Source organism: Syngnathus scovelli, chromosome 20, assembly GCF_024217435.2.
Source record: "Syngnathus scovelli strain Florida chromosome 20, RoL_Ssco_1.2, whole genome shotgun sequence".
Taxonomy (NCBI): domain Eukaryota; kingdom Metazoa; phylum Chordata; class Actinopteri; order Syngnathiformes; family Syngnathidae; genus Syngnathus; species Syngnathus scovelli.
This window is the reverse complement of record NC_090866.1, coordinates 4727501-4754221: the sequence shown is the minus strand read 5'-3', so window position 1 is coordinate 4754221 and position 26721 is coordinate 4727501. Positions and strand designations below refer to the sequence as shown.

The window sequence follows — 26721 nt, the reverse complement described above, 5'->3', positions numbered from 1 at the left end:
GCTGCTTCTGTAATGACAAATGTCATTACATAAACAACCTCTTCCAATGGGCTTGTTGAGTCACCAAAACTGTATTGCCGCAACTTTGGAAAATAAATATGCAGTATTACAAATCTATACATGCAGCAGCATCAGCACATTATATTACATTTATTTGGTCTCTTCACTGTCACTCAAACGTTTGTGATGTGATCCCAAACACACAAAAAAAAAAAAAAACAAAGGAAAAAGCACACACACTCTTTTATTCTGAGGAAGTTTATTTTGGAAGAGTGTAAAATGTTGCCTTTTTTTAAACACCAACTCATCCAAAGGTTTCCCGTGAAATGCTGGTTTTTTTTTCATAGCCGCCATTTTGGAAATGATACAATTATTATAACAACAGTTTTGTCTTTCCTTCCTGAGAAATGGTTGCGGAATGCATAGAAATGAATAGAAAATAAGAACAATAAATTAAAAGAAAGGTGAACACAAAGCAGGACAACTTTAGGATAGGACCGACCGAGCGCAGTTATTATTCAAGGTTATTGTAAATGTGAAGGAATATTTTGTTTAGCTGCTGGTGGAAGTCGCTATATATCCTGATGGTTTTAAAGCGATGTTTTTTTTTGTTTTTTTTACAGTATACTGCCCTACTTAAGAATATTTCGGATATACAAACAATTCTGTGTTAGTTCAAACTTTTAGTCATTCCCACAGTGTAAAGAGATTATAAGACTGTGGGTATTGTATTCACTGTTTGTGTATGTAACAGTTGTTTACATTTACTGTATCCTTGATGCTAATGTCTGTTAGCCTGTCTATAGCATTTTGCATTATATTGAGCTAACATACTGTAGTAAACTTCAACTTCTGGGAGTGACAAACAAAAAGCTTGAAGCTAGCAGGCTTGACCTCTTATTTAGAGCACTGTGAGCGAGTCTTGTCTTTGTTTCTTCAAAGTGATATTATACGTACAATATAGTCTCCCATTTCTTGACAGCGAGAGAGGCGCTAAGGAATACTTTAAAAAGTGTGTTTTAATACTATAGGTTGAAGTGTGTTTTGACAAGTTTAAATGTGTTTAAAGTGTGGGAGGGGTAAAACTATTTAAAATTTTTACATGTTCTATAAGAGATTTTATTTTCGTAAAAAAATATAAATATCAGATTTTCCATTTGCAATTGCCTGTTATCTCATGAGATCTTTTCTTGTACAATCACAGCTCCTCCCGTAACAAAATAAGGACTTCAAAGCAAAACGTATTTTGCAGCAGGTATCCTCAACTTCAAGGTTTTTAATTTTGTTTTGCGCTGGAATTTCTTGTATCGATATTTTTCAACTTTGCACGGGAAAATCTAACAAATAACTCTGGCCAACTTCAAGTCCCAACAAAGTGAAAGCAAACTAAATCTCTGCTAAGCTACTTCAGTCAAACTCAGTCATACTTGCGCACTTTGCTGGAATTCTTTGAATTCATAATGGAGTGCATACGCTTTAACCCTCATTTATACCTTTCCTAACAAAGATAACATCTTTTAACAAAACGCACAAAGCAATCATAGTTACGTTTCTACCAAACGGTACAGTTTGATTTTGGCTGAATCTGCTTCAGGTTTTGTAGCACAACTGTTTTGAAAAAAAAAACGTACCGCACGGACTGAATCAAACTGTCGCTCGGTGGAAGCGCACTTGGATACAGCTTCCTGTTTTGATATGTGAGTAGCATAAAACAATTTTGGCACTCTTCGTGTTTGGCTTCTCAGCTTTGTTTTTTTTCCCTAATACATAAACAGACATCAACTCTTACCATGATGTACCTTGTTATCTTTTACGGCTGTTCTTGTGCAGCCTCAGTCTACGTCTCCACAGTGCTTCATCTCTCCTGGAGAATGCAGCAATAACCGCTGAAGAGCGACGTGGGAAATAAAGCACAAAGAAGGAAAGCCTTGCTTCATGTAGAACCGAGTTAAGCATTAGTCCTCGTGATCTTCAGTCAACGTTTAAATAACCTCCATCCGAGTCGTCCGCAGCACTGAGCCCGTCAGCAAGTCTGCACCTCACCTTCATAACTGTCATCGCCTTCAGGCCGCCGTCTCCGTGGAGGGAGGGGGCGAGCGTGCAACTGCTGTCAAAAACAAACGTGTTTATTGATGGATGAGCCAGTTGTTTGCGTCCTCCATATCCGTGTCCAGCTCTTCGTCCTCGTCCAGGGGCTCGGGGGTCCGGAGGTCTAGCTCCCGGAGGAAGTCGGGCGAGTAGGCCGGCTGGTGGGCGTCCGTTTTGAGGCCGATTTTCTTCTTGGTCAGGTGGAACTGGTCCCGGATGAAGTTGTAGAATTCGTACTCGTAGCGCATGCGGTGGTAGAGCACCTGCAGTGCCTCCAGGGTGGGCGTGTGCTTACGTACCGTGCCCGTCATGTTGCCCATCCTCCTGTGATCTACATACAAACACACTTTTTGTTGTGACATATACTTGAAGGTACGTGAGGCTAGCACTGTACCGAGGAGGACCTACCGGGGCTTTTGTAGATGTTGATCACTCCGGTAAAATAGTGTGGCAGCAGCCTCTCCAACAGGAGCAGCACGTCTTCAAGCTCCTCCAAGATACCCACCAGCAGGTAATTCTCCAGTACATTTTGTTTGGCCCGCTCCAGAGCCCATGGGCCTGGCTCTCTGACAGACAAAAAAAAAAAAAAAACACAATATGAGATAATAGATGTGCCTGACAAGATGACATTGAGGGGTCTGCAGATACCTGCATTTCGGGTGCTGCCCGCAAAAGTACGGGATGATGTAGAAGACTCGGGGATTGGAGCACTCTGGGTAATTCTCCAGAATGCACACGTTTATGTCCTGAAAGAAAAAAAAATAAAATCCCGTGTTAAAGTTTGTGTATTGTTGCTGTCAGATGTAGCGCTCTTCAGCAGAGCTGGACTGTATTGACTCCTTTTGCCCACTAGAGGAAGCCGTGCATCAATTCCTGCTATAAGAGCCATTCACACAATTTCACCCTAGCTGCACTCAGCAATGACTTAAGGAGTAATTTTACTATTCAATGACTTCAGTTGAGGGACGTTCTTAATCACAGGGACCCAAAGCAACAGTTTTATGCAACATTAAAAATATGACAATATAACGGATGGGGGGGGATACATTCACAAGCCTGTTGTGCCGAAAAGCCGACGTGATCGGGAAAGTGAAAATAAATTGAAAGTATGATGAATAAAAAGATTTATGCCCGGATGAGCAGGCGGTGGTTGAATTAAATGGAGCCATTCGTCAATGCCAACGCCAATGCCGACATAGTCCATCACCCAGATTACCAGCAGCCAGGCGGGCCTCAACCTTGGCGAGGGGCACCAACACGAGGCTAAATGTTCTCCATTATGATTTTTTTTTTTCTTTTTTTTTTTTTTTAAAGGACTGAAATCCCTTTCAGGTGTTTGGGGTCTCTACTGGGTTGAGGTAATTCCTGAGAAAGATGAAGGATTGCTACTGTCAAATAGATGTGCCAGGAGGATTCTGCGAGGATTATCTATAACTCCCTCGAGCAAGGGGGGAAATATTTACCGTTATAATGCTAGTCTGTCTTTTCTCTTTTAAAGAGGCTTCAGATTGGTATGATAACCATGAGGAAAAATAACATTTTTTTAAAAAGATATTTGGCTGAATAAAGTCTTTTTTTTAAGAGCAGTTATCCTTGGGGCTACTTAGTACCTACTGGCATTATATATTAGAATAATATAGATAAAAAAACGCACATTAATCAACAAAAAAAACATCTGTGTTTGTACAGTGTTTTTTTTTTTTGTCTTGCTCCCTCCCCTCTCTTTTCACAGGGAAGCAAAACAATGTTAATAATAATCATAATATTTATTGTTGTATTTCTCTTGTTTTTTTTCAAGGCTCATTGATATACATCTGCGCACGTCCGTCGTACACGCACTCATGCGCAACACAACACAACCCTCTTCAGACAAGTCATTAGTATTTAGGGGAGAGTGCCAGCGTGCACACTCGAGCTCATTGTCACCATTCTCTGTGTGGATTAGGCCTACTGAAAAGTCTTTCAAAATGGACCAAAACAGGCGCTAATCTGTCAAACTAACTCTCAGTGCACTTCATGGAAAACAAGCAACGGTGTTAATATCTTTTCTTGGATTGGTTTATATGTGAGGATCATTTCTCTGTGTTTTATTATATTATGATTTTAATTGTACTTTGGATAGTTTCTTTATTTTAATCCAATACAATGCTTTGTAATAAATTTTGGTGTGTTTTGATGAGGATTATTTTTATATAGCGGGTGGATCTGGAAGATATCCTGGCTTTAAACGGGCGTTCACTGTATACTGATGACATAAACACACTACACGAACGCCAGTAGAGTGCAGAGCTGGGCCAAAGTAAAACAAACCTAATTTGGATGACTACCAGACTCCCAGATTGGGATCATGAGCTAACGCTAATCAATTCACCTTCGGGTCTTACTGCACCCCGACGGCGACCGTCACCAAAATCCCCTTTTGGTTGGTAAGAAACAAACAAGCCGTTTTGTCTTGAGTTGGTGTGTTTACATCCTTTTGTGGCAGGTCCAACAGGGGCGTGTGCACAATATGCATCCAAATGTTGTGCACATGCCGGGAAAAATGCACGGTGACCGCAGGAATGTCTTGGGACCACGTGGGCTGGTTCGAGGCAGCTGACAGCCATTTACGCTAACACCTCTGGTGTGCTGCCTGTGGTGTGGATTCGACATTTCAAGGACACTTCATGTGCTGGGTTATTTGTAAGACGTGGATGTTGAAAAATATAATTTGCGGACCATATAGCGTTATAATCTATGTGACAAAATTATTATGGGATGTTGTCTATGCTTTAATTTCATGCTACTGAACCACCCCAAAAAAAATCTTCTAAACAGATCTGTGAGGCACATGTCGTCTGTAATGTGGTCAAACTGAAATCGGGTCTCTAATCGAAATCAAAGTGGATTTGATTATTGGGTTGACTGCTTCAAACTAAAACAGGTCCCGCTTTGATTTGCATGTAGGAAGCGGCTGCTAACGTGACAATCGTCAGATGTACATGTCAGTTTTTACGTGACTAGAAGATCCAAAAAAAAAATAAAAATAAAAACAGAATAGCAATATGTTGAACATTAGCAGGAACGTCAAAACATGCGTGAGGCACAAATCTGCGGTCTTACCAGATATCTCTCGTCATCTGTCATCTGCGGAGTGCGGATGAGGTGATTCTGCTCGCCCCTCCAGTCGCCGAAGCGACGGAAGAAGTAGTTGGACAGGAAGCGGTTGATGGGGTCGCGGATGATGTTGATGTAGACGGGCTCCTCGATCTTGAACCTGACAAAGACCGAGTTCGAGTTGAGTAGCGCCGGTAAGAACAACAAGCCAACGCAACTGGGTTGATTCACCTGCTGAAGTTGAGGAAGTGAACATGACGTGTGTAGAGGAAGGGCTGAGGGATATTACTGATGTTCTTCATAAGATCCACCTGAAGATTAAAAAAAAACATGAGCTTTCTTCTTCTTCCCTCCGTCGTGAATGAAAGAGCCTCCTGAAGGCTTTCAAGGTCTGCACGGAGCACGCGCTGGCGGCAGCCAAAGCAAACATGAAATATGACAGTGATGCGCAAATGCCAACTGGAGGTTATGCAATCCGACACATTATTCACAAAAGACGTTTGCCGTACATTTTTCGGTTATCTCCTTCACACGTGTACGCTGAGAAAGAGTTGTTCCTCACCTAGCCCGCCGCGGTAGCTAGTCACTACTTTTAGCTACATACACAAGAATTATTGCTCATTAGTTTAAATGTCCTCGTTGCACCGCTCGCCGTTTTTTCCCCCTAAATGCAGCCAATTCCGGCTTTTATGGCGGTCACATTGGCGCAAAAAGCTAATAGTCTGTCTTTCCCACCTGAATGGGTCTTCTTACTGGGGAGCCTTTCAGTGAAGGGCGGCGTTTATCTGCCCCCGGCCATTTGAATGCGTGGCTCTTATGAACCGGCAGTTATGTCATACCGGCGGCAATATGTATATTTGTTTATGTACACAAGGCTCTTAATCTTGGGCCTAAGTCAGCTTTGGGCTTCGCATACTCCCGCTCAGTACATTTCCACTTGCTCCGCTTTGGGGAATCGTGTCTCGCCTTTATTAAAAGCTCGAGCAAGTATAGAATCCTGAAATCCCGTCTGTATAGACTCCATAGTGAGTCCAGACCAATTAGCCCAATGTTAACCCCTGATGCCCCCCTGTAAAGTGCAAAATTCCTTTCCCTGGTGCATGTGTAGACCCTAAGCACATTTGGCAGCGAGTGTGCGTGTTTGTGTGTTTTCTGACCTAACCTGAAAGGCTGTCTGGCCAGACTGCCTCTCATTCACAGAGCTGGACCAGTAGAGGGAAAATGCGGAGAGATTCCAAGCATACCTGCAACCCCCGCCCCTTCGTTCTTCCTGCGCCCCGTGGTGTCCTCGCAGGACTCAAGAAGGGAGGAGGGGGGGCTATGCGGGGGTCTTATGCCGCAGAAAGTTTGCATTTGGTTTTCATACAGCATGACTCAGGCGGTTTGATTTGTTTGGTAACTCAATTTAGTCGCACGGGGAATGCTAAGAAAAAATGTGGGTTTGTAAAATGTAATTTTTGCGGAGCATTTTTTTTTTTTTGTGCGGGTCTCTTTACATGTGTGTAAAAGCCAGCAATAAATAGCCTGGAAAATTACCACGATGATTCACCTGCTCGTGTTTGGTGAGCCGCGTTTTATTGTGAATGTCGGACGAGATCAAGTTGAAGCGATGCTTCTCGGCCAATAAACGCAGCAGGATGACGACTGTGCGGCTGCCGCATTTTCCCACGCGGTTGTACACCACCTGACTTGGGAACGGGAGCACCTAGGAACACAAATAAAATAAATTTGAAAATAAATATATAAATAAATAAATTAATAAATAAATAATAAAAATTGAAGTTAGTGACGGCGATCATGACATGCCAGTGAAGCCGGCATGACTCATTGAGTCAACAACATGACAACAAAATGAAAATAATTGAGGACAAGTGTCAGTCAAGCACAAAAATATTTGGAAAAACAATGCACATTTCAGGCAATGATCCTCCTCGTTGAAGCAAATGTAACAGTGAGAGTAACAAAGTTTGACAGGAAGTGAGTCAAGGATTAGGAAGAGATAAACAATTCCATTAAAGAAAAAGATGAGGAAATAACTTGATAAGTATCTACAAAAATATTTTGGTGCAGCACTTAAAAGCATGTTCCCCTTTATCTCCTTTTCCTGATGGGAAGAAAATCCAGGGAGTGATGAATTTTTGTTAACATTCCCAGTCTAGAATTTTAATAATGTTATCCTAAGGGAGGGGTGGGGGAGGTGGGGCGGTGTCCATGTGTCAGCCCATTCAGAACCAATTCTGACTTTTTCCACCAATCACAGATAAGATGTTGGTCTCAGAACTGCGAACAAGCTCCGAACGGAAGGTGAGAAGCCCGCGAAAGCAACAGCGAGGCGAGCCACCCTTCTTGTTGGTCGTTTAGACTACCAAAACAAAAAGGTCTCCACGTGCCAACAAGGTGTGAATGTGCACATGCCAAAAAAAAAAAAAAAAAGTGATTCGTAGGTTGTCGCGTCATTCGGCACTTGGACTAGTTCAAGCATGTTTTGACAAGTGTGGCGCTTCGCTTACAACTTGTTGCAACAAAGTAAAGACATTCTTCTTTCTATATTTATCATCATCAACTTCCAGACAGTTAGCGGCGAATGCTACATCCACCCCTCCAAGGTATTTTGTCAACGCCTGGCCCAAATGACAGATTTTTTCTTTGCATTGCAATCTGTGCGTGACAATGCGTGCGCAAATGTGCAGGGGATTCGAGTAAATGTGGCCAAAGATTATAACTTTCATATGACAGTTTGGAGCTCCATGCAAAAATGAGAGTGTTTGGAAAAACCACGCAACGCTCGGAATAACATCTTTACACATAAACTGGCATGACAAGAATGCGCCCCACCTTTGGTTTGTACACGTGTTTGAAAATATGACTAAAGTAGATGCTACAAAAAAAAAGCTAGTCTGGTTATTATCAAGTTTGGTCTTTTCTGACTTTGTCCGTTTGTCTGGAACAGGCAGTTCAAATTCGGTAGCAACAATTTCAAGAGGGCCATCACATGGCATCATTTAAAATAAACATCCAGTAATTTTTCGCAGTGACAAAGAGCAAAAAGAAAAGTAGTTATGACACACTTATTAAGTTAATGCAGTAGTGTGTCAGATGTTGGATATGCTAATCACAGCTTGTCCAATGGAAATCCATTAAAGACACTTGAATGGACAGCGACCTGTCACAGCTGCTTAAACAAAATTTTCCACATACGGGAGATGAGCCAAGTTCATATCTGAAAGTGGGTCAAAATGTGTGCGGGTAAGCAAGGTGGTGAGAAGAGTTCAAGTTGAGGAAATGGCGAGCGTGTGTGTCAGAGCTCCAGGCAGGATGGAAAACAGTCATGTTACGTAACACCTTGTTTGTTTGTTGTTGTTTTTTTTAGTTTCTTAATCAGCTTCCTGGAAGTGTGCGGCGGAATACTGACTTTCACTTTCTTGGGTTGTGCAAAAACATTGCCGAACAATCACCGCATCAGAAATATTCAGTCGGGAAATTGGTCTTTTTCTTGGCTGTTGTTTTGAATTTGAAACTGTCTAACGAGACATGGTTTTGTTTCAATCAGTTGCTCTAATCACTTGGAGGGAGCGGGGGTTAAGACTTACTCTTGGAGCAGGAGGTCCGTGGTCATCCTCGTACGTAGATGACCCTGCAAAAGAACAGAAGTGGACTCCATCAATCTTAGTTAGCAACAAGGCCCATGGTAATGCTTTTTTTTGCATTTCTGCATTTCATTCTATCCTCCCAACAGGAGCGACATGTACAGTTAACCTGCACAAAGATGCTCAATGTGGGAACAATTGAGCTCATTCAAGGCTTTTTCATCGCTGCTTCTGAAAGGGGGGCGCTGACTTCAGACAGCCGCCTTTTCTTGTGGCCACAAGCAACACACGCTTTTTTTTTCTCCTCTTCCCTGACATCCAGGTGGCGCGGTCCCGCAACGAGGGAGCCAAGTAGCGAGGGAGACAAATTGGCGAGCGAGCAAGAGAATAAAAGCTGCGAGGAGAGGAAATATTACATAAGCGAACAATATTGCGCTTCTGAAATGAGATACAAACAAATACGCACAGCCAAGGTTTCCCCATTTGGCTCTTAATGCGAGTGACCTCTGGCATATGCTACAATTAAATAATTAAATAAATAAATAAATAAATAAATAAATAAGCACAAAAAAGAAAGAAAGAAAACATTTTGTTTCTCCATAAAGCGAGACAATTTACATCAGATGCCCGATTAAAACAATTCAAACTTGGCTTCTTAAATGAAATGAAGATGACTAGAGCACTCAGTCATCTGGTTCCACCTCGCTTTGACCCCGCAGGGGAAGGAATTAAAAAATCCCGAGTTCACCAAAGATCTCCGAACTTCCGAGTAATGCTGCGACAAGGCCTGATGGTGTTTAACACGATTGATCCCCCCCTGGGTTATCCGTGATAATAACGCAGCCAGACGATTAAAATTCTTGCCCGCAATTAATGAAGACAGAGTCAGCCTCTTAGTATCTTTTTAACGAGGGGAAACAAGTCAAACATAAACGTGTTTTCGTGTGTGTGTGTGCGAGAGTCAGAAAGTGACTGATGGCCGAGCTAAGTGGAATGCGGCAGCGCTTCGGCATGTAGCTAAATGCCTAATTGGATTATTGGGTCACAAGATTTATGGCTTTGCTGCTGGCCTGCAGCTACGCGGCCCCAATTAGCATCTCTATCAATATGGCCGCAAAACCACTACAGCTCGTCAAAAAAAGTCTCCAATAATTTTCCTTAAGAATGTTTAATTCCCAATCGTACTGCGGAAACAGCCAATCACAACCCAGAATGAGACGCTACGCTCGAGAACCATAAACGTCAATGAGAGTAGGCAAGGCCACTGAGGAAGGCGCAGTACCGCTTGATGATGAAGCCAAAGGGGACCCGGAAGGTCACCAGACTGCTGGCCTGGAATGTTCCGCTTATGTAAAAGCAGATTACAGGTTCTTCAGTGAGTGTCAAGACCAGACCTTCTCATCTTTCACCACACGCTGCTGTCTGGAGGGTGTGTGCACTCCCCGTTTAGACAGTTAGCAAGATCTTTTCCTGATTTTTGAGAACTATTTTTAGAAAGGAAATGATAGCTTCATGCTCCAATAATGTCCCGGAGTACAGCCACCAACTAGGAACCAACAATCATCAAAGTATAGTATATTTAGTGAAAGCAAGTATTAAAGTGTTAAAAGGGACAACTTAACCTAACTCAAAATAAACACACACTAGCACAGCATGCTAGCTTTACAGATTACTACGCCAATGACAGCAAAAAAATACGTACTCATAACAATGGCAGCGGCTTTAAAAGTCAGTAAAATAATAATAAAATAGAAATCCATCAAATTGGGAGCCAAAAAGTCCAAGGCCAGCTGTAAGTGAGTCAAAATAAGCTGAAATATTCAAACTGACCAGAGAGTCATAAAGCAAAAAGCTTGCCAACAATGAACTAATTTGTATGCTCATTTAAAAATAATTACCACAATAAGATGAGTACATTTATTTTCAATTAATTTCACTTGGAAAAAAAAAATCTTCAAACTACACTGTACTAAATTCATATGCACTGTCTAGCTTTGTGCACTTAGCGCTGGTAAACTTAGAAACACGGACATGCTTTGACTAAACATTGGGCCACAATTGACACCATGTACAAACACAGTACGTACTTATATACAGGCGCTTACATACGTATGTGTCATCACCCCGCCCTTTGATTAGGTGTGTTGGAGAAGCGGCCCCAAAGCTCCACCACCTCCCTAATTATAGAAGGGTCACGGTCTTGGCTAGTCATGTCAATGGAAATTAAAGTCCGATATAAATAAAACAAGCCGCGCCATCGCTTTGTTTTTGCAGGTGCTCCAGACCGTAATGCAGAAGTCCAAAATTTAGGTTGGGGACATGGACGGAACCACCGAAACGGACCACCAAGCAGAGCTGAAAAATCAAATGGAAATTTAAGAAAACAATTTGTTTGTGGAATGAAGACCCTCAAGGCCTCACTATCCTAATTTACTGTTCATCAACATCAAAATGATTTCTGGGTTGAGTCACAAGCAGACAACCATTCACGCCTACGGACGGCTAACAACCGACTCTCGTAAACGTTCCATTTGCGTTCGGACCAACGGTGGGGAAAAATCGTTTTCGCTCAGACGATTTTATTCCTCCGAATTCAAAGCGCTAGCCAAGTCATGCAGAGAGGATAAAAGCAAGTGAGGTGTGAGGGAAGCACACAATGATTGAGCCCAAAACTTGCTACTCACTGTGTTGTGCCATTACACCAAGATCTAACAAAAATGTAGTTTCGTCCCATTCCAAGTCAATTGAATCCCTTGGAAGAGTTTGTTTACCAGATGAAGCGGTTTTGCTGCAACTCTAGATATGCAAAACAAAACAAAAGTTGAGGGCCATTTTTAGACTCTTGGCTCTGTTGGGGGGGGGGATCGAATCCCCCCCTTTGTTGGTCATGTGACACAAGTCCGAGACCCACAAAAAAAAAAAAAGGAAGAAAAAATCATCTAAATGGATTTGGGAGCTGACGTCAGCGCAAGATTAATTGCTGGCAGCTTCCTCAGTGACTTGACATTCCTCGCGGGGAAAAGAAACACTCAATGATTCCACTTGAACAAGGGAGACACACACACATTCAGTTAGAGCACTAAATAAGACATTCTCTCTATTCATTTGCATTTGAAATGTCACTTGAAGTAGCAGTAAAAATTAGTAACGGTCTTAAATCACATTAAGAATCTCAATTGCTAAACATGTAGGCTACATTAGCAAACACAAAGGCGAATACAATAAAAAGCTTAAATCTAGACACTACAAATTATATTATTGTCTCTCTGATTTTGCTATTATTGGTACACACTTGTGTAAAATTAACACTGACAAGCTGACATAACCTACGTTTGGTGCTGCTGTTTTGGTTAGCAAATGACTTCTACTGATGTCTACCCAAATCCTGTATTTTTGTGCCTGCAGCCCCAACGATGGAAGACACAAAGGGGAAAAAAGGGTAAGACAAAAGGGGAAAAATATGCCTGGCCAGATGATGAAAATGGCAGAGGATAAAGGAGCAATGCGACACATTGCAATCATGGAATGCGATGACGGCATTGCAACTTGCAAGAGGGGGGGGGAAAGGTTGTAGTAGTGCTGCGGAATGGAGCATGCACACATGTGACTTCCTTTTTGATATCTAGTCTAATTTGTTGGCTTTTGCGAGGTAGGATTAATCAAAGTTACAGGAGAACAGCATAATAAAGTCACGTTGATCTCATGAGATGTCTGGGTGCTAAATAGACAAATGTACTATATCATAAGACTAAAGAAAAAAAAGTGACTCTGCATTCAGCTAGTGCGCAGTAGCCAACTCATCTGCATGCCTTTGCTATAAATTCACTACTTCAAGATTGTCTGTAATTTCTGGTAAAAAAAAAAAATTGGCATCACTAAGCAAAACAAAAAAAACGTCTTGGTGCACGTGTGTCAGCGCTCCACTAATTACATGGCGTGTGGTGGTGCAGGCCTGGCTTTATCCGTTGTAGAAATTCTCATTTGATGGAAAGGTTCAACCGAAGCCACGCCCTCGTTTTGGCTTTGCTTCAGGACAAAAGATGACCGAGTGAATTTTGGACTGTCGGAACATATCAAGGACAGAAAACAGGAGCTCGCGGGATGTACCCGTGAACACGTGTGTGCGTTTTGAGCAGAAGCACCTCGTAACCCCCATGACATCATCGGAAAGCCTCCCGAAAGAGGTCGACGTTCGCATTTTCCCGCCTCGCTAGTTTCCTCATCAGGTGCCAAATAAAGTGCCTGTGCCATATGTGAAGCACATGTCAGCAAGGGGGCGGGGGGTACTTTTTTTTGGGTGGGGCATCCGAGCGCTAACGTCAAGCCCGAAACGATCCCTATCGAAGATGGATGGCGAAAAGTACGGCCGATCATCCGAGAGCACAAAAACGCAACATCCCCAAAACAAAACAACAGATGGCGGCTCTCACTTCCAAGAACAGAAAAGTCATATTTATAGACGAAGACTTTAAAGGAGGTTTACGGATGGTCAAAGTGGACGTCATGGTTTCAAACATCCATCTGAAGAAAAGGCTCAGGAGGCCGTCGACAAAGACGCCATCTTTGTTTTTGTAGCAACGCACTTACAAACAATGCATGTGACTGCGTCATATTATTCAAAAATGAAGCTCAGAAAGGACAAAAAAGGAATAAAAGAAGAAAAACAACCAACCAGCATCACGCCGAGCCAGACATCTGTGCCCCTTCACACAATGTACAGCACACTAATTACGGAGCGTGAAATGACAAAGTGGTCTTGAAAATAAATCCTTCTCACTTCGTTTTCCAGCCTAAAAAAATTAACAACGCTTCTTTTTTGGAGCCTACGTTATCACACCAGCCACCAGTCACTCAGTCTTTCAGTAATTCAGACGTTTTGCTAAGCCTAATTTGAGGACGCCATGCCAGACCGCATGTATGAGGCAAGAAATATGAGTCTGTGGAGGGTCATGAGGAAGCTACACTCAGTGACGCGTTAAAAGCGCTTGCAGAACTCAACTGGGCTCTGTTCGGGGTCACGGCCCAAGGTGCAAAGTGTTAGGGCAGGGTTGGATGGCGCGCGTCACGCGTGGACACTGACACACTGTGCTGCAAGTCGACTCTGTCACGAAACGGAGTGGAAATGGAGCAGGACGACCAAGTGCAGCTTGGACTAGGGTTTATTGAAGAACGCAAACTAACAGACTCGGCAACTGACATGACATAACAAAACCTAACAACGTGACTGACCAAAAAGGCGTGAAACAAAAAGACAGGGTGACATTATCAATGGCAGGAACGGGAACCAAAAAGACATCATGACATTAACACACAACAATGATCCGACAGGGGAGTGACACGCAGACAGGACTTAAATACGAGACAGGTAATGAGAGGCAGGTGAGAATGATCACACTGATCATGGGCACACAGGAGGGGAGGGGCGAGCACACAGACAAAACGATGACAATATCGACGTAATCGGGGACGAGTCGTGAGTGACTCATGTGCGAGCCGCGGTTGTGGATTCATGCTAATGTAGAGCTAACACACACTTGCACATACTATCAAAACTATTTGACGCTGACCTTCTCTAAGTGAAAATTTGCGACTTAGTGAGTACTGTAATTTTAAATCGCGTTTTTTTTTCCATAGTTTATGTGGGGGGCGACTTATAATAAGGAGCGACTTCTGTGTTTTGTTTAAAAAATTCCCCCCCCCCAAAACAAAATGTGAAACCGCGATAAACGAACCGCGATGTAGCAAGGGATTACTGTAATTTGAATTTCAAGTGACGTCAGCAGCGCGACGCGGCGTGGCGGTTGTTTAGAAAAAGGACAAAGGTTGATCATAGAGATAGAGTGCACAGATGGTCTGATAATATTATTGCTTATTTAACAGTTATTTGATATCTAATTTATATATCGTTATATGGGCCTGTGGAATATTTTGAAGTGCAAGCGCCGTCAGCGGCGCGCACCCATTGTTGACAAATGACGATCGATGGATTTAATGCAAACCCGGGCAAAATACGGCCCGCGGGCCATATCCGGCCCTTTGTGCGTCTCTGACCGGCCCGCAATCATAAATTACATTTGATTACAACTTCCATCCATCCATTTTCTGAACCGCTTAGTCCCCACGGGGGTCGCGGGCGTGCTGGAGCCTATCCCAGCCGTCATCGGGCAGTAGGCGGGGGACACCCTGAACTGGTTGCCAGCCAATCGCAGGGCACACAGAGACAGACAACCAATCGCACTCACACTCACACCTAGGGGCAATTTGGAGTCTTCAATCGGCCTACCAAGCATGTTTTTGGAATGTGGGAGGAAACCGGAGTGCCCGGAGAAAACCCACGCGGGCCCGGGGAGAACATGCAAACTCCACACAGGGAGGGCCGGAGGTGGAATCGAACCCGCACCCTCCTAACTGTGAGGCGGACGTGCTACCCAGTGCCCCACCGAGCCGCCCTGATTACAACTTAATAAATAAAATAAAAAAAATCTGTGTCGTACATGCAATACAACAGTGCTACTTTTATTTTTCAAGGCGTCGCATTCCGTGTAGCGTGCGTGCATGTGAGCTGTGCGTGTAGGTGAACAGCGCTAAGTAATGCTGCCCTCAAAATGTGTGCTGACGCGAAGAAAAGAAAAGTTGACGAGTGCCGTGTTTTCAACAAGACATGGACTGCCAAGTATTTCTTTACAGAACTGAAAGGTAAAGCCGTGTGCCTGGTTTGTGGCACACAGGTCGCTGTGTTTAAAGAATATAATTTGAGTCGCCACTCCACGACCAAGCATGAGGAAAAATACAGAAATCTGTCTAATAAAGAGCGCGCAACAGAGGCTGATGCATTGCTAGCAAAACTGCAAGCCCAACAAGGACTTTTTATCAAACTTCACACCCACAGAGATGCAGCGGTCAGGACAAGTTTTGTCATTTCCCACAAAATTGCCAGAAAAAGTAAGCCGTTTACTGACGAAGAGTTTATTAAGGAGTGCTTATTGGACTCTGTTGCACTGATATGCCCGGAGAAAAAGAGCGCATTTGAGAATGTGTCACTCTCCCGACGTACAAGGCGGGTTGAGGACACATTGATATGTTTCTATAAATGTGTTGTAATTCACAGTTTGAGGAAAAGTTAAAGAAGTTAAGAATAAATTGTACTGATTAATGATTTTTTTATTTGACCTATACACCACAATTTCACATAGCATAATATAAATATAAACAGAATAATTGTAGTCTTCTAATTACCAGTACCAGCTATTTAAAATAAATAATTTTGTGCATATTACAATGGAATAAAGTTGAGCAGGTTTAAATTATCGTTGGTGTGGCCCTCTGACATAACTCAGGTTTTTCATGTGGCCCCTTGTAAAAATTAATTGCCCACCCCTGATTTAATGAATTGGAGTGACACAGATGGTTTTATAAACGTGTTATTTATGTAATAGTTTTTTTTAAATAACTCTGAATATTACGTCAGGCCCGTTCTCAGCTCTTTGTTTGTGTTTATGTCACGTTAGCATACCTATCGTTTAGCCTGTTGTTGCTCGTTCATGTCTGTTCTTGGTGTTGGATTTTGTCGAATAAATTTTCCCCCAAAATGCGACTTATGCTCCGGAGCAACTTATATATGTTTTTTTTTACACGTTATTGTGCATTTTATGGCTAATCCGACCTATATTCCGGAGCGACTTTTAGTCCGAAATTTACGGTAACTATCTCTGATGGTGATGATCAAAAGCAACAATAACAATGGCAACCCGCCATGACACCCGACATGGCCTTTTGCCTCCCACAACTTTTGATATAGCCGCGACGCTCGCGCGGCTTGCGGCTTTCCTGCACTTTTGGAAAAGTCAGGAAAGTCACGGAATATTTGCAGTGATAATAACCCACCGGGGCCCCGTTCAGAGTGATCCGACAAAGCCTTTATTTAATTGAGCCCGCTGGGAGCGCTTCGGCCAAAAAAGCAGCTCAGGGAGAAACTCAATGGAGGGTGATGACTACAAAGTACGACGACTTACTCGAAGGCATTCAAGCTAAGTGGACTTTTTTCCACGTGTAAAACCGAGATGGGCGTTCAATTACGTAGGCAACGACAGCCCGGTGGACCGCGCTTCTGTTTGTTCCAGCTACTCAAAAGCTTGTAAAAGAAAAAAAAACGTATGTTGAAGACTTGCAGTGTTCGAGAGCAACTCATGAGGACACTCATCTAGGAAATGATTGACGTGATTATTCTGAGGATAGAGCAGATCAACGGTGGAAGCTGAGTGGAAGGAGTGACAGATGGCTCTTTACCACGCAGCCAACGTCGAAACGAGTGGAGCGAGGGACTGCCAGGTTGTTCTGGCCCAGACCGACGGAAACACTCCAGAACCATCAAGCCGAGCCAGAGAAATGGCGCGAGGCCTGACTTTAAAAAGCCAAACATGTCCTAGGATGACCCTTGACTCCTTGTTTACAAAAAGGTTGCTCCTGGAAGCCACCGGGTTTGTTATCTTTGGAATGGCCTTCAAAACGTCTCTTCTGAACATCTGGAAAATGTAGTTTTCTCCAAGCAAAGGAGAAAAACAAGAAAGCCCAGCACGTTTGTGAGCGTCAAACAGAGGGACGGCGAGGGAAGGGAAAACCCATCACCGTCCCGAAGAGTTCCGAAGTGTGACAAGTGATGGGCGGATGAGGATTTTAGCACTCGCCCTTACATGGAAGAGGTAACGACGTGTCAGGGAAATATTTTGCGCTGAACACAAAGCTTGGTTTGAGAAGAAGAGAGAGGAAGCATTTTGAGACGGAGATGCGAGCTTTGCTTTCCACGGGGGACGTCCACATTCCTTCTGAGGAGTTCAAAAATGCTCCTCGCTGCCTTCTCTCATAACAATCTGTCCCCTGCACTTTCACACCAATGACTGTACGCCGGCAGAATGCTACAGCGATGGACAATATGAGTCACGATTGCCTCGTTATTGTCATGAACAAGGTGGCGAGCATTCGCTTGGCCTACCATCAATCTAAGATGTGCCTTATTTCCGTAGTCTACTTAAAAAATACATTTGAAATAGATGACTGTAGGATGCTAGCTTAGGATGCTAGCTTATAATGCTAGCTGCCAGTCTGACTTTCAGCCTGTCTAGAGCTGCTTTTGGTCAACAAATAAACGTAATGATTTGGATCCTCTGCCACTGGTGTCAGGACATATATGTAAATCAATTTAAAGTAATGCTGAGAGAAAATGTTGTCTCACACGTTAGCTTATTATGCTAGCCACCCAAGTTTTTAAGCAAAGGATTGATGCTTGAGGCAACATTCCAATGATTTGATTGACATCTTTTGCATTTTAGATTCTCTGTGCTAAGATACGTTTCTCCAGTTCAACTCATCTGAACTCACAGTGCATGTATGCTATATAAAAACTTAAAAGCTAGCGCCTTGCGGTTTTACCAACACGGGCGGGGCACGGCGGTTCCATCTGTATATTTAAGGCCGCTATTTTCAAAACCACTACTTATTTCTTTGCGGCAAACTCGGCCAAAATAGAGACGGAACAACAACAAGGTATGCGCGTTGTGAGTGACCACCGTGTAACACGCTTTGAGCGTCCGCCACCCTGCACTGTGAGAACACAATTAAGCCAGTAATGAATGCCTTCAGATGTTTGATCCACAAAAAACAAACGGAAAGGACGGAAACAGCAACATGTTGTCGCTCCTGTGCGGCGATAAATGGGAAGAATGTTAAAAAGGCAAACACAGAAAAGTGGCGCTAACATGCGAGAAGGAGCAGCAATTATCGTGTTTCTAATTGAAAGCGAGCTGGATGCACATGAAAGGTCGGAGGAGGCCGTGGAGGCGTACACTCAATTTACATGTAAGCAAACGCGCAATTTTCTCACAAGAAAACGAGTTATCCATGCTCTGATCTTCTAAATTATGGGCTATCGTTTCATGCAGACATCCAGTCATATTACCACCCCGTGGCGGGCCGACCAGCCACCCACCACTTTCACATCTCAGCCAGCTATGATCGGAAACCCTTGAATGCAACACTGCTTTCTAAAAAAATGTTTGGACAGATGTAGGCCAAGTGACAGGACCAGACTATTATTTTATTTCGGGGTGGGGTGAATGTTTGTTGGGTAGTCTGTTCATTAGCTAGCGCTCATTCACAAATGTGGGAGACAGTGAAGTGGAGCTAATTGTCCTTGGTTTTGCATTTCAACTTTTAAGCATTCAATCAATCAAATAATTATGAAAAAGCATTTTCCATCAAGGCCCATCAATCCTTCCCGTCTTCAATTAGTGCGCTATTTCCAGTCACAGTCCATTAAGCGCTAATGAATGCATCTGGGCTTTGTCCTTAACTCGAACCATCAATATGCATTCACTCTCTTTTGCCGTGAGGGGAAAGCAAACAGAATGGGGATCTGATTGCATCATTGTTGCTTCTGGAAGATAGCTAGCCGCTTCTCAGGAATGTTGATGCTAGATGCTAGCGCTAATCATAAGATTAGAAATGTTTGTCTACTCAACTGGGGAAAGGCATGAAGCAGCCCAAATGTCGTTTTTGAGTTGTTTGCTAAAAATGCTAAATCGCTCATTTATTGACCATTAAAAGCCACAAACGAGCCAACTGGAGGTGTGGAGGAGACTAGAAGGGAGGGGACACTTGTTTTACCCAGCCCGACCGCTGAAAGGTTTTTACGAGGCGTCTGATTGTTTTGGCATTTGGACCGGATGTGACGCCAACTGGGAACCTGTTGCCTCCATGTGAGGAAAATAGAGTCTGGAGTATGACCGTGCCGTGGCAGCCTTCTATCCTTTATGACACCTTTGCTAAAGTCTGCTAAACTAAAAGTGTCACTTACTTGGACTAATTCAGTTAGACCACTTGTTTTTTTTATTATTATTCTGTTTTAATATCCTTTAGCAGGAAGTGGGTGTATGTAGGGTTGTATGGGAAAAAAGCCACAAGATGCACATTATGTGTTAGCATTTAGCTAACGGCAGTTTTATTCCAATGAGTAACATACCCATCGGTTGTGTTGCATGTTGTTTGGGATGTCTGTTGTTGAGCCAGGAAAAACAAAGATGTCGAGTAAGAGTTGGTTCTTTATTGGCAAGATCTTGGGTTGTTTAATGGCGGCCAGTACACGAGGCACGGCAGCAGATGAAACAAGTCTCCTTCTCGAGTTCACAAGGTTTTATACTGTCCAGAAAAGGCGAGTGTCACGTCTCGTCCCCAACTGCTCCACTATGTGTCTGTTGTCTTGGTTTCTGTCTGTGTGCTCGCCCCTCCCCTCCTGTGTGCCCATGATCAGTGTGATTGTTCCCACCTGCCTCTCGTTACCTGTCGTGTATAAAAGTCCTGTCTGCCCCTCACTCCCGGTCGGATCATTGGTATTGGTATTGGTATTGGTTGGTTTTGGTTTTGGTTGCTGTCGTTCGGTGTTGTCGTCCTGTCTTGGTGCCGTCATGTCCTGCTGTCTTCTTGTTCCACGTCCCGGTCAGTCAGTCAAGTTATTGTTTAAGTCATGTCAGTTTACCGAGTCTGTATTTTGAGTTGCTTCAATAAACCCTGGTCCAAGCTGCACTTGGTCGTCCTGCTCCATGCTCCACCCGACCGTGACAGAATGATCCGACCATCACAGCGGCCAGCGCTTGGACCACCCTTCACCACCAGCTCCCGCTGCGACGCCCGATCCACATCCGAGCATGTTCCAGCGCCATGGGCTTGCAGCCGCCATCGGATCTTGCTCCCGCGACGTCGGACTCGCGGCCACCACCGGGCTCCACAGCTGCCGTCGAACTTGCTCCCGCAACTCCGAACCCGCGGCCGCCATCGGAGTGCTTCTGGCGCCAGCGGCTTTGCGGCCGCGATCGGACTCTGGTGCCGCGACGCCGGACCCACGGCCGCCGTTGGAGTGCCTCCCGGCGTCATCAGACTCACGGCCGCCATCGGGCTCCACCCCAGCGTCGCAGGACCCGCGAACGTCGCCAGACATCCAAGCCAGCTGCGTCGGACCCGCGATCGTCCCTGGCTTCACTCCCACTGCTGCGGCGCGTGATGGGTCTTGCCGCCGCGCAGAGCCCCGCCTTCCGAATGTCGCCGATCACTGTACGGACTTTGTGAGTGGCCGCCGATCGCGGTACAGACTTCCCAAGTCGCCGCCCCAGTGCGGTTGTGTTTCCCCGAGTTTCCGCGGAGTGCGGTTCTGTTTCCCCAAGTCGCTGCCCGAGCGCTGTTCTGTCCCCGAAGTCGCCGCCCGAGTGCGGTTCTGTCCCCGAAGTCGCCGCCCGAGTGCGGTTCTGTTCCCCAAGTCACCGCCAGAGTGCGGCTCTGTCCCCTAGGTCGCCACCGGAGTGCGGTTCTGTCCCCTAAGTCGCCGCCCGAGTGCGGTTCTGTCCCCCAAGTCACCGCCAGAGTGCGGCTCTGTCCCCTAGGTCGCCGCCGGAGTGCGGTTCGGTCCCCTAGGTCACCGCCAGAGTGCGGATCTGTCCCCGCAGTCGCCGCCCGAGTGCGGTTCTGTCCCCGAAGTCACCGCCAGAGTGCGGATCTGTCCCCGCAGTCGCCGCCCGAGTGCGGATCTGTCCCCGCAGTCGCCGCCAGAGTGCGGATCTGTCCCCGCAGTCGCCGCCAGAGTGCGGATCTGTCCCCGCAGTCGCCGCCCGAGTGCGGATCTGTCCCCGCAGTCGCCGCCCGAGTGCGGTTCTGTCCCCGCAGGCGCCGCCCGAGTGCGGTTCTGTCCCCGAAGTCGCCGCCGGAGTGCGGTTCTGTCCCCTAGGTCGCCGCCCGAGAGCGGTTCTGTTCCCCAAGTCGCCGCCCGAGAGCGGTTCGGTTCCCCAAGTCGCCGCCCGAGTGCGGTGCGGTTCGGTTCCCCAAGTCGCCGCCCGAGTGCGGTGCGGTTCGGTTCCCCAAGTCGCCGCCCGAGTGCGGTTCGGTTCCCCAAGTCGCCGCCCGAGTGCGGTGCAGTTCGGTTCCCCAAGTCGCCACCCGAGTGCGGTGCAGTTCGGTTCCCCAAGTCGCCTCCCGAGTGCGGTGCGGTTCGGTTCCCCAAGTCGCCGCCCGAGTGCGGTTCGGTTCCCCAAGTCGCCGCCCGAGTGCGGTGCGGTTCGGTTCCCCAAGTCGCCGCCCGAGTGCGGTGCGGTTCGGTTCCCCAAGTCGCCGCCCGAGTGCGGTGCGGTTCAGTTCCCCTAGTTTTTTTTTTTGGGACGTCGGGAGACGTCCCTTGTGGGGGGGGTTCTGTCACGTCTCGTCCCCAACTGCTCCACTATGTGTCTGTTGTCTTGGTTTCTGTCTGTGTGCTCGCCCCTCCCCTCCTGTGTGCCCATGATCAGTGTGATTGTTCCCACCTGCCTCTCGTTACCTGTCGTGTATAAAAGTCCTGTCTGCCCCTCACTCCCGGTCGGATCATTGGTATTGGTATTGGTTGGTTTTGGTTTTGGTTGCTGTCGTTCGGTGTTGTCGTCCTGTCTTGGTGCCGTCATGTCCTGCTGTCTTCTTGTTCCACGTCCCGGTCAGTCAGTCAAGTTATTGTCTAAGTCATGTCAGTTTACCAAGTCTGTATTTTGAGTTGCTTCAATAAACCCTGGTCCAAGCTGCACTTGGTCGTCCTGCTCCATGCCCCACCCGACCGTGACAGCGGGAAAGCATCACCTGACCATTTGGTACCTATGTGTATTGGGAGGTTACCGCCCCTGTGTGTGTGTGTGTGTGCGTGTGTGTGTAGGTGTGTGTGCGTGTACGTGCATGCGTGTGTGTGTGTCCACTGTCTGTGCCCATGTGGCCACAAAGTTATCGGTGCTGTATCCGTGTTCTGATTGAGCAGTTATGTTTATATAATATACTAATAAGATTTGCCCACATATGAACATGAAAAAGTATATGAGTTTGTCTAACTTAACAAAATATGTACACGTTGCTGTTCCACCCACTTCAGTTGCTTTATAGTCATTGTAAGTGACTGAAATCTTAAAAGAGTGCCAGCCTGCTCAAGACGGCACAAGCATGGGCCCGTCTGAATGTTGCCAGTGAACATTCAAATGACTCAGACAAGGCTTGGGAGATAGTGCTGTGGTCAGATTAAACCGAATTTGAGCTATTTGGCATTCATCCATCCATGTTTCTAGGATGAACAACAACAACAACATAAAAAACAGTCATGAGTATGAGGTTCAAATGTTCAGGTAACAAGGATTTCTAACAAAAGACACCACCAACAGCCAAGAGGTCAACAGTCAAACCCTCCATCCGCCTTCACCCTGAAGTCTGCGACCTTTCTCTCACTGCACGTTGAGTGACATCCTCAAACCGTGGCCTCCCCTCGTTGGACGGAACAAAAAATCCTCTGTTGGGCCTTCCTTGCCCTCCCCGGTGAAAGCAAGCTGCTATTCTCTGATGCTTACACACACGCACATTCACATTCGCCGACCCCTTTATCTTGGCACGCTGCGGCCAAAAGGAACACGAGCCGGCACAAGGTCAATAAATCATCTAATCACTAATTAAAACTGCTGAGGCTTGTCCGTCAGACGTGATGTATGTTTAGCACTCATTAAATCATATTTTCATTTACTGGATACTGATAACACGCTGCAGTCATGTCAGTGGAAAAGTGACACTTGGCTTCCTGTAAATTATTTTGGCACACTAAGGGAAAAAAATAGTGAACAAGTGGGATTGTACACCGCACTTATAGTTGACGGTCTAAAACTGACAGCTGCAGATATAAAAGTGATGGATGTGCATGCACTCACACCAGTGCAAAAGTCTGTGTTACACAGTAAGTAAAAGTTGTAGACACAAATTGTGTAAAAGTGAATGTTTATAACAGAAATGTAAAATGTGGTTGTGACGAAACATCAAGTAAAATTGTGTAAATGAGATATATCCACGTGCGCTAGATTATTATTTATTATTATTATTATCGTTATTATTATATATTTATTTTTATTTATTTTCTCGTTTTAGTTTACGTTGGAGACGGAACAATGTAAACGCTTCTAAGTGGAAATTGTGCCAAAGTCAAACTTGTGCGCGCGTGACAGTGCAAAAGCGAAAGTTACCTAAAGTGCATAAGTGAGCACACGACTGTCAAATTTAAAGTGCAACCACAGAAAAGCGTGAACTCAAAACTTGTTGACGTGAAAAAGTAAAAGCGAGAGTTTTACGCACGCATTTTGACTGATCAGCCTTTACGCGCGCAAGCCAAGCGGCGGAGACCCCGAAAGGGGGCTTACCGAGGTATTGTCGAATGTCCAGCAGGACTCGGGGGGGTCCTCCGTTGAGCTGGTAGAAGAGGGACGACAGGCAGAAGACGAAGAGCGCCGCCATGCAGAATCCATACGCTCGGAGGGGCAAGCGCCAAGGAATGGAGGCGAGCGAGCATAACTTGTGGTGGTTACGGTGGTCCCTGAAGTGGGCTAACTGGGGGCTTTGGCTGTTGCTGTGAGGCGGACTGCCGCTGTAATTCGTCATCATCTGCTCCTCACGAGGCACCGTGCAAAGTCACCCATTGGAGAAGCATCGGAAAGTCGTACTTTGAGGAAGGAGAGGGGGGAAAAAATTTTTAAAAAGAAAAAAAAAACAAAATCCCCCCCACCCGTCACCGGTTCCTCTCTTGCGCTCCAGTCCGCTCGAGGTGGCTTCTCGTTCGGCTTGCCTCACTGTGCACGCTCCGTCTCGCTCTGTGCAGGCTGCTTCAAGGGTCCATCCTTCTTCCCACTCTTCTCTTAGCCCGGCTCCCCCTCTTTTTTTCCCCTTTTTTGAAGGGTGTCAGATTACTGGACGTGGAGAGAGAGGAGGGAGTACCGAACAGTCAAAAACTTCTAATTTCTATCATTCGCACTATAAAAAGGAAACAGCACCCTCAGGTGGCTTATCACAACAACAACTAGAGTTCTACATATTCCGCAGTTTTCTCAACAATTTACTAATTTTTTTAGCATGTTTTAAAATTAATTTTATCTATTTTATAACTTCTTCTAGAAATAAATAAATAAATAAATAAATATCAAATTATTTGTGGATTTCCATTATAAGTATGGAAAAAGTAAAGCCACTTACCTTAAGTACGTGTGCTCCATTTGCTTAGACATCCAACTCATTCGCAGGTTGCAGATTTGAAATTATTCCCAACAAAATGTCTTTTTACAAGCTGGATACACACGAGTCAAATCGTGACTTTTACAATAGTCATATACTTCCTTTTTTTGTCTTTAATTGTACAATATATTCTTCATTCGTAATTACGCAGTGTATATAATTGTAGCACTTTTTTTTTTTTTTTTTTTAAATGACAACCAAGGCGAGCGCTGGAGAAAAAAAAATCCTTTTCAAACCATATCAGAAGGGCTGAATATGGCAAGAACATTTTATTACCATTATAGTTGTGAAAGACAAATAGCTATGGGCATGTTTTTTTTTTTTTTATTTCAATCCGCAAGCAAATCTGTATGAACAATCGTTAAGTAGATGAAGAGCAGATAAAACAATCATTTGTACACGTACATATGTTACAATACAAATTGTACGCAGCTCCTCACTTGCATTACGCACGAGGGTATCTGCTATCCGTAAAATACAGCTAATTACAGTCCACATTATATGGAAAGGAAAAGAAAAATTGGGCGAAATAACTTATTTAAATATTAATTACATATATAGAATGTGCAATGCCTGCGTAGCATTTCATATATGTAATCAAGATGGCGCAAAAGAAGTGATTAGGGAAAAGTTTTACTCTTTTGTTATTCAGTTAATACGCTTGGCGTTCATTAAAGATCCATCAAATTATTTTTGCAAAAACAAAGCCAATGTATCAGCTAGATGACGTCACCCTCTAAAGTGCATTTACAGTGTCAGTATTTTTCATATTAAACACTTGTTTCGACTCGCTCAGGCACCACATTTGAAAAGGGGGGCGGGGGTGATCCTCTTCATGAGGAATAAGATTAATTAAAAAAAACGTTATGTGATTTCACACCATGGGTGCCCTCAGTTCATCCCTGATTTTTTGTAGATTTCCACCTGAAGTCGTTTTTTGTTTTGTTTTTGTTACTCTGTAAATTATGTTGGCAACATATTTGACATATAGAGGAAACTCCAAAGTTCAAGACAATTCATTTCCCCTTATTTGGAGGGAAAACATTTTTTCTAAATGAAATATAAATAAAAGTATTAATGCCTAAATATTAAAAACAACAAAATTCATGTTTTAATTAAAAATTTAAATTGTCTTTAAAAAATTATGGGAAACTGCTTGACCAAAACATCGTAATTTTACAGATATTTTTTCTGATATTCCAAATTACACAACCTGAGGGTGGGTCAATTTTAGAGGTTCCACTATACATAAAATTGTGCTTCAGTTCCCAACATCAGCTCTGTCTCTTTGGATATGGTTACTAAGATCTTAAAATGAGGTTTTAATCAGTAAAAATAAGATTATTTTTTTGTGAATTTCCCTGAAGGAGTATTCCCAAGGGATTAATAAAGTTGAGTCTAAGTCTAAGTCTAATTGAAATAAAGGGAAAAAAAGGCCTTGCCCTGCATTCACTGTTATCAGCAAAACTATCCAACTCATGAGGCTGAGGCAAAACATATCATAAAAAATGTGCTTGGATAGGTCCGGAATGTTGATTGGTAATTAATAACCAGAAGACACATGAACAAAAATGAGGTTATAATACAGAAATACAGTATCATCAAACCTGTCGCTTCTTGGTCTGTGGTAAGCATTAAGTCGTAGGAATCACTCTGGTGGAGTAAAAAACACGACTCAAAAAAGCATTCCAAAAATTGGCCTTTGGGATGAAATTTTAGGATGAGCCCAAAACGCACGGGAACCTTTCCAGATGAAATTAATTGGAACTGTTCAGTGTATGCAAGATCTCAAAGTTGATGAGTAGTGTACCCCGGAGAGAGAAAATAAAAACACTTCACAAGCCAAGCACTTGTGACCATTCAA

The 26721-nt window shown here is 44.4% G+C and overlaps 3 protein-coding genes across 12 annotated transcripts in view; 1 reads left to right on the top strand and 2 right to left on the bottom strand.

Moving 5' to 3' along the window:
* Nucleotides 1-26721, top strand: part of LOC125990042 (clathrin coat assembly protein AP180) — a 128289-nt gene that overhangs the window by 75203 nt on the left and 26365 nt on the right. The gene's annotated exons all lie outside the window — the stretch shown is intronic.
* On the bottom strand, nucleotides 243-24948 carry usta (uronyl 2-sulfotransferase a). Its single transcript, XM_049756678.2, has 8 exons — nucleotides 23993-24948; nucleotides 8775-8818; nucleotides 6734-6889; nucleotides 5416-5495; nucleotides 5191-5344; nucleotides 2737-2834; nucleotides 2497-2654; nucleotides 243-2419 (listed from the first exon to the last, which is right to left on the bottom strand). The coding sequence occupies exons 1-8, from the start codon at nucleotides 24231-24233 to the stop codon at nucleotides 2127-2129; spliced, it is 1224 nt and encodes a 407-aa protein (XP_049612635.1). The 5' UTR covers nucleotides 24234-24948; the 3' UTR covers nucleotides 243-2126.
* The window catches only part of sash1a (SAM and SH3 domain containing 1a), a 77277-nt gene continuing 75653 nt past the window's right edge, over nucleotides 25098-26721 (bottom strand). For all 10 annotated transcript variants that reach the window (XM_049756621.2, XM_049756622.2, XM_049756626.2 and 7 more), the window contains one exon: nucleotides 25098-26721. This exon is cut by the window's right edge and continues 433 nt beyond it. The gene's annotated coding sequence lies outside the window, so the exon portion shown is untranslated.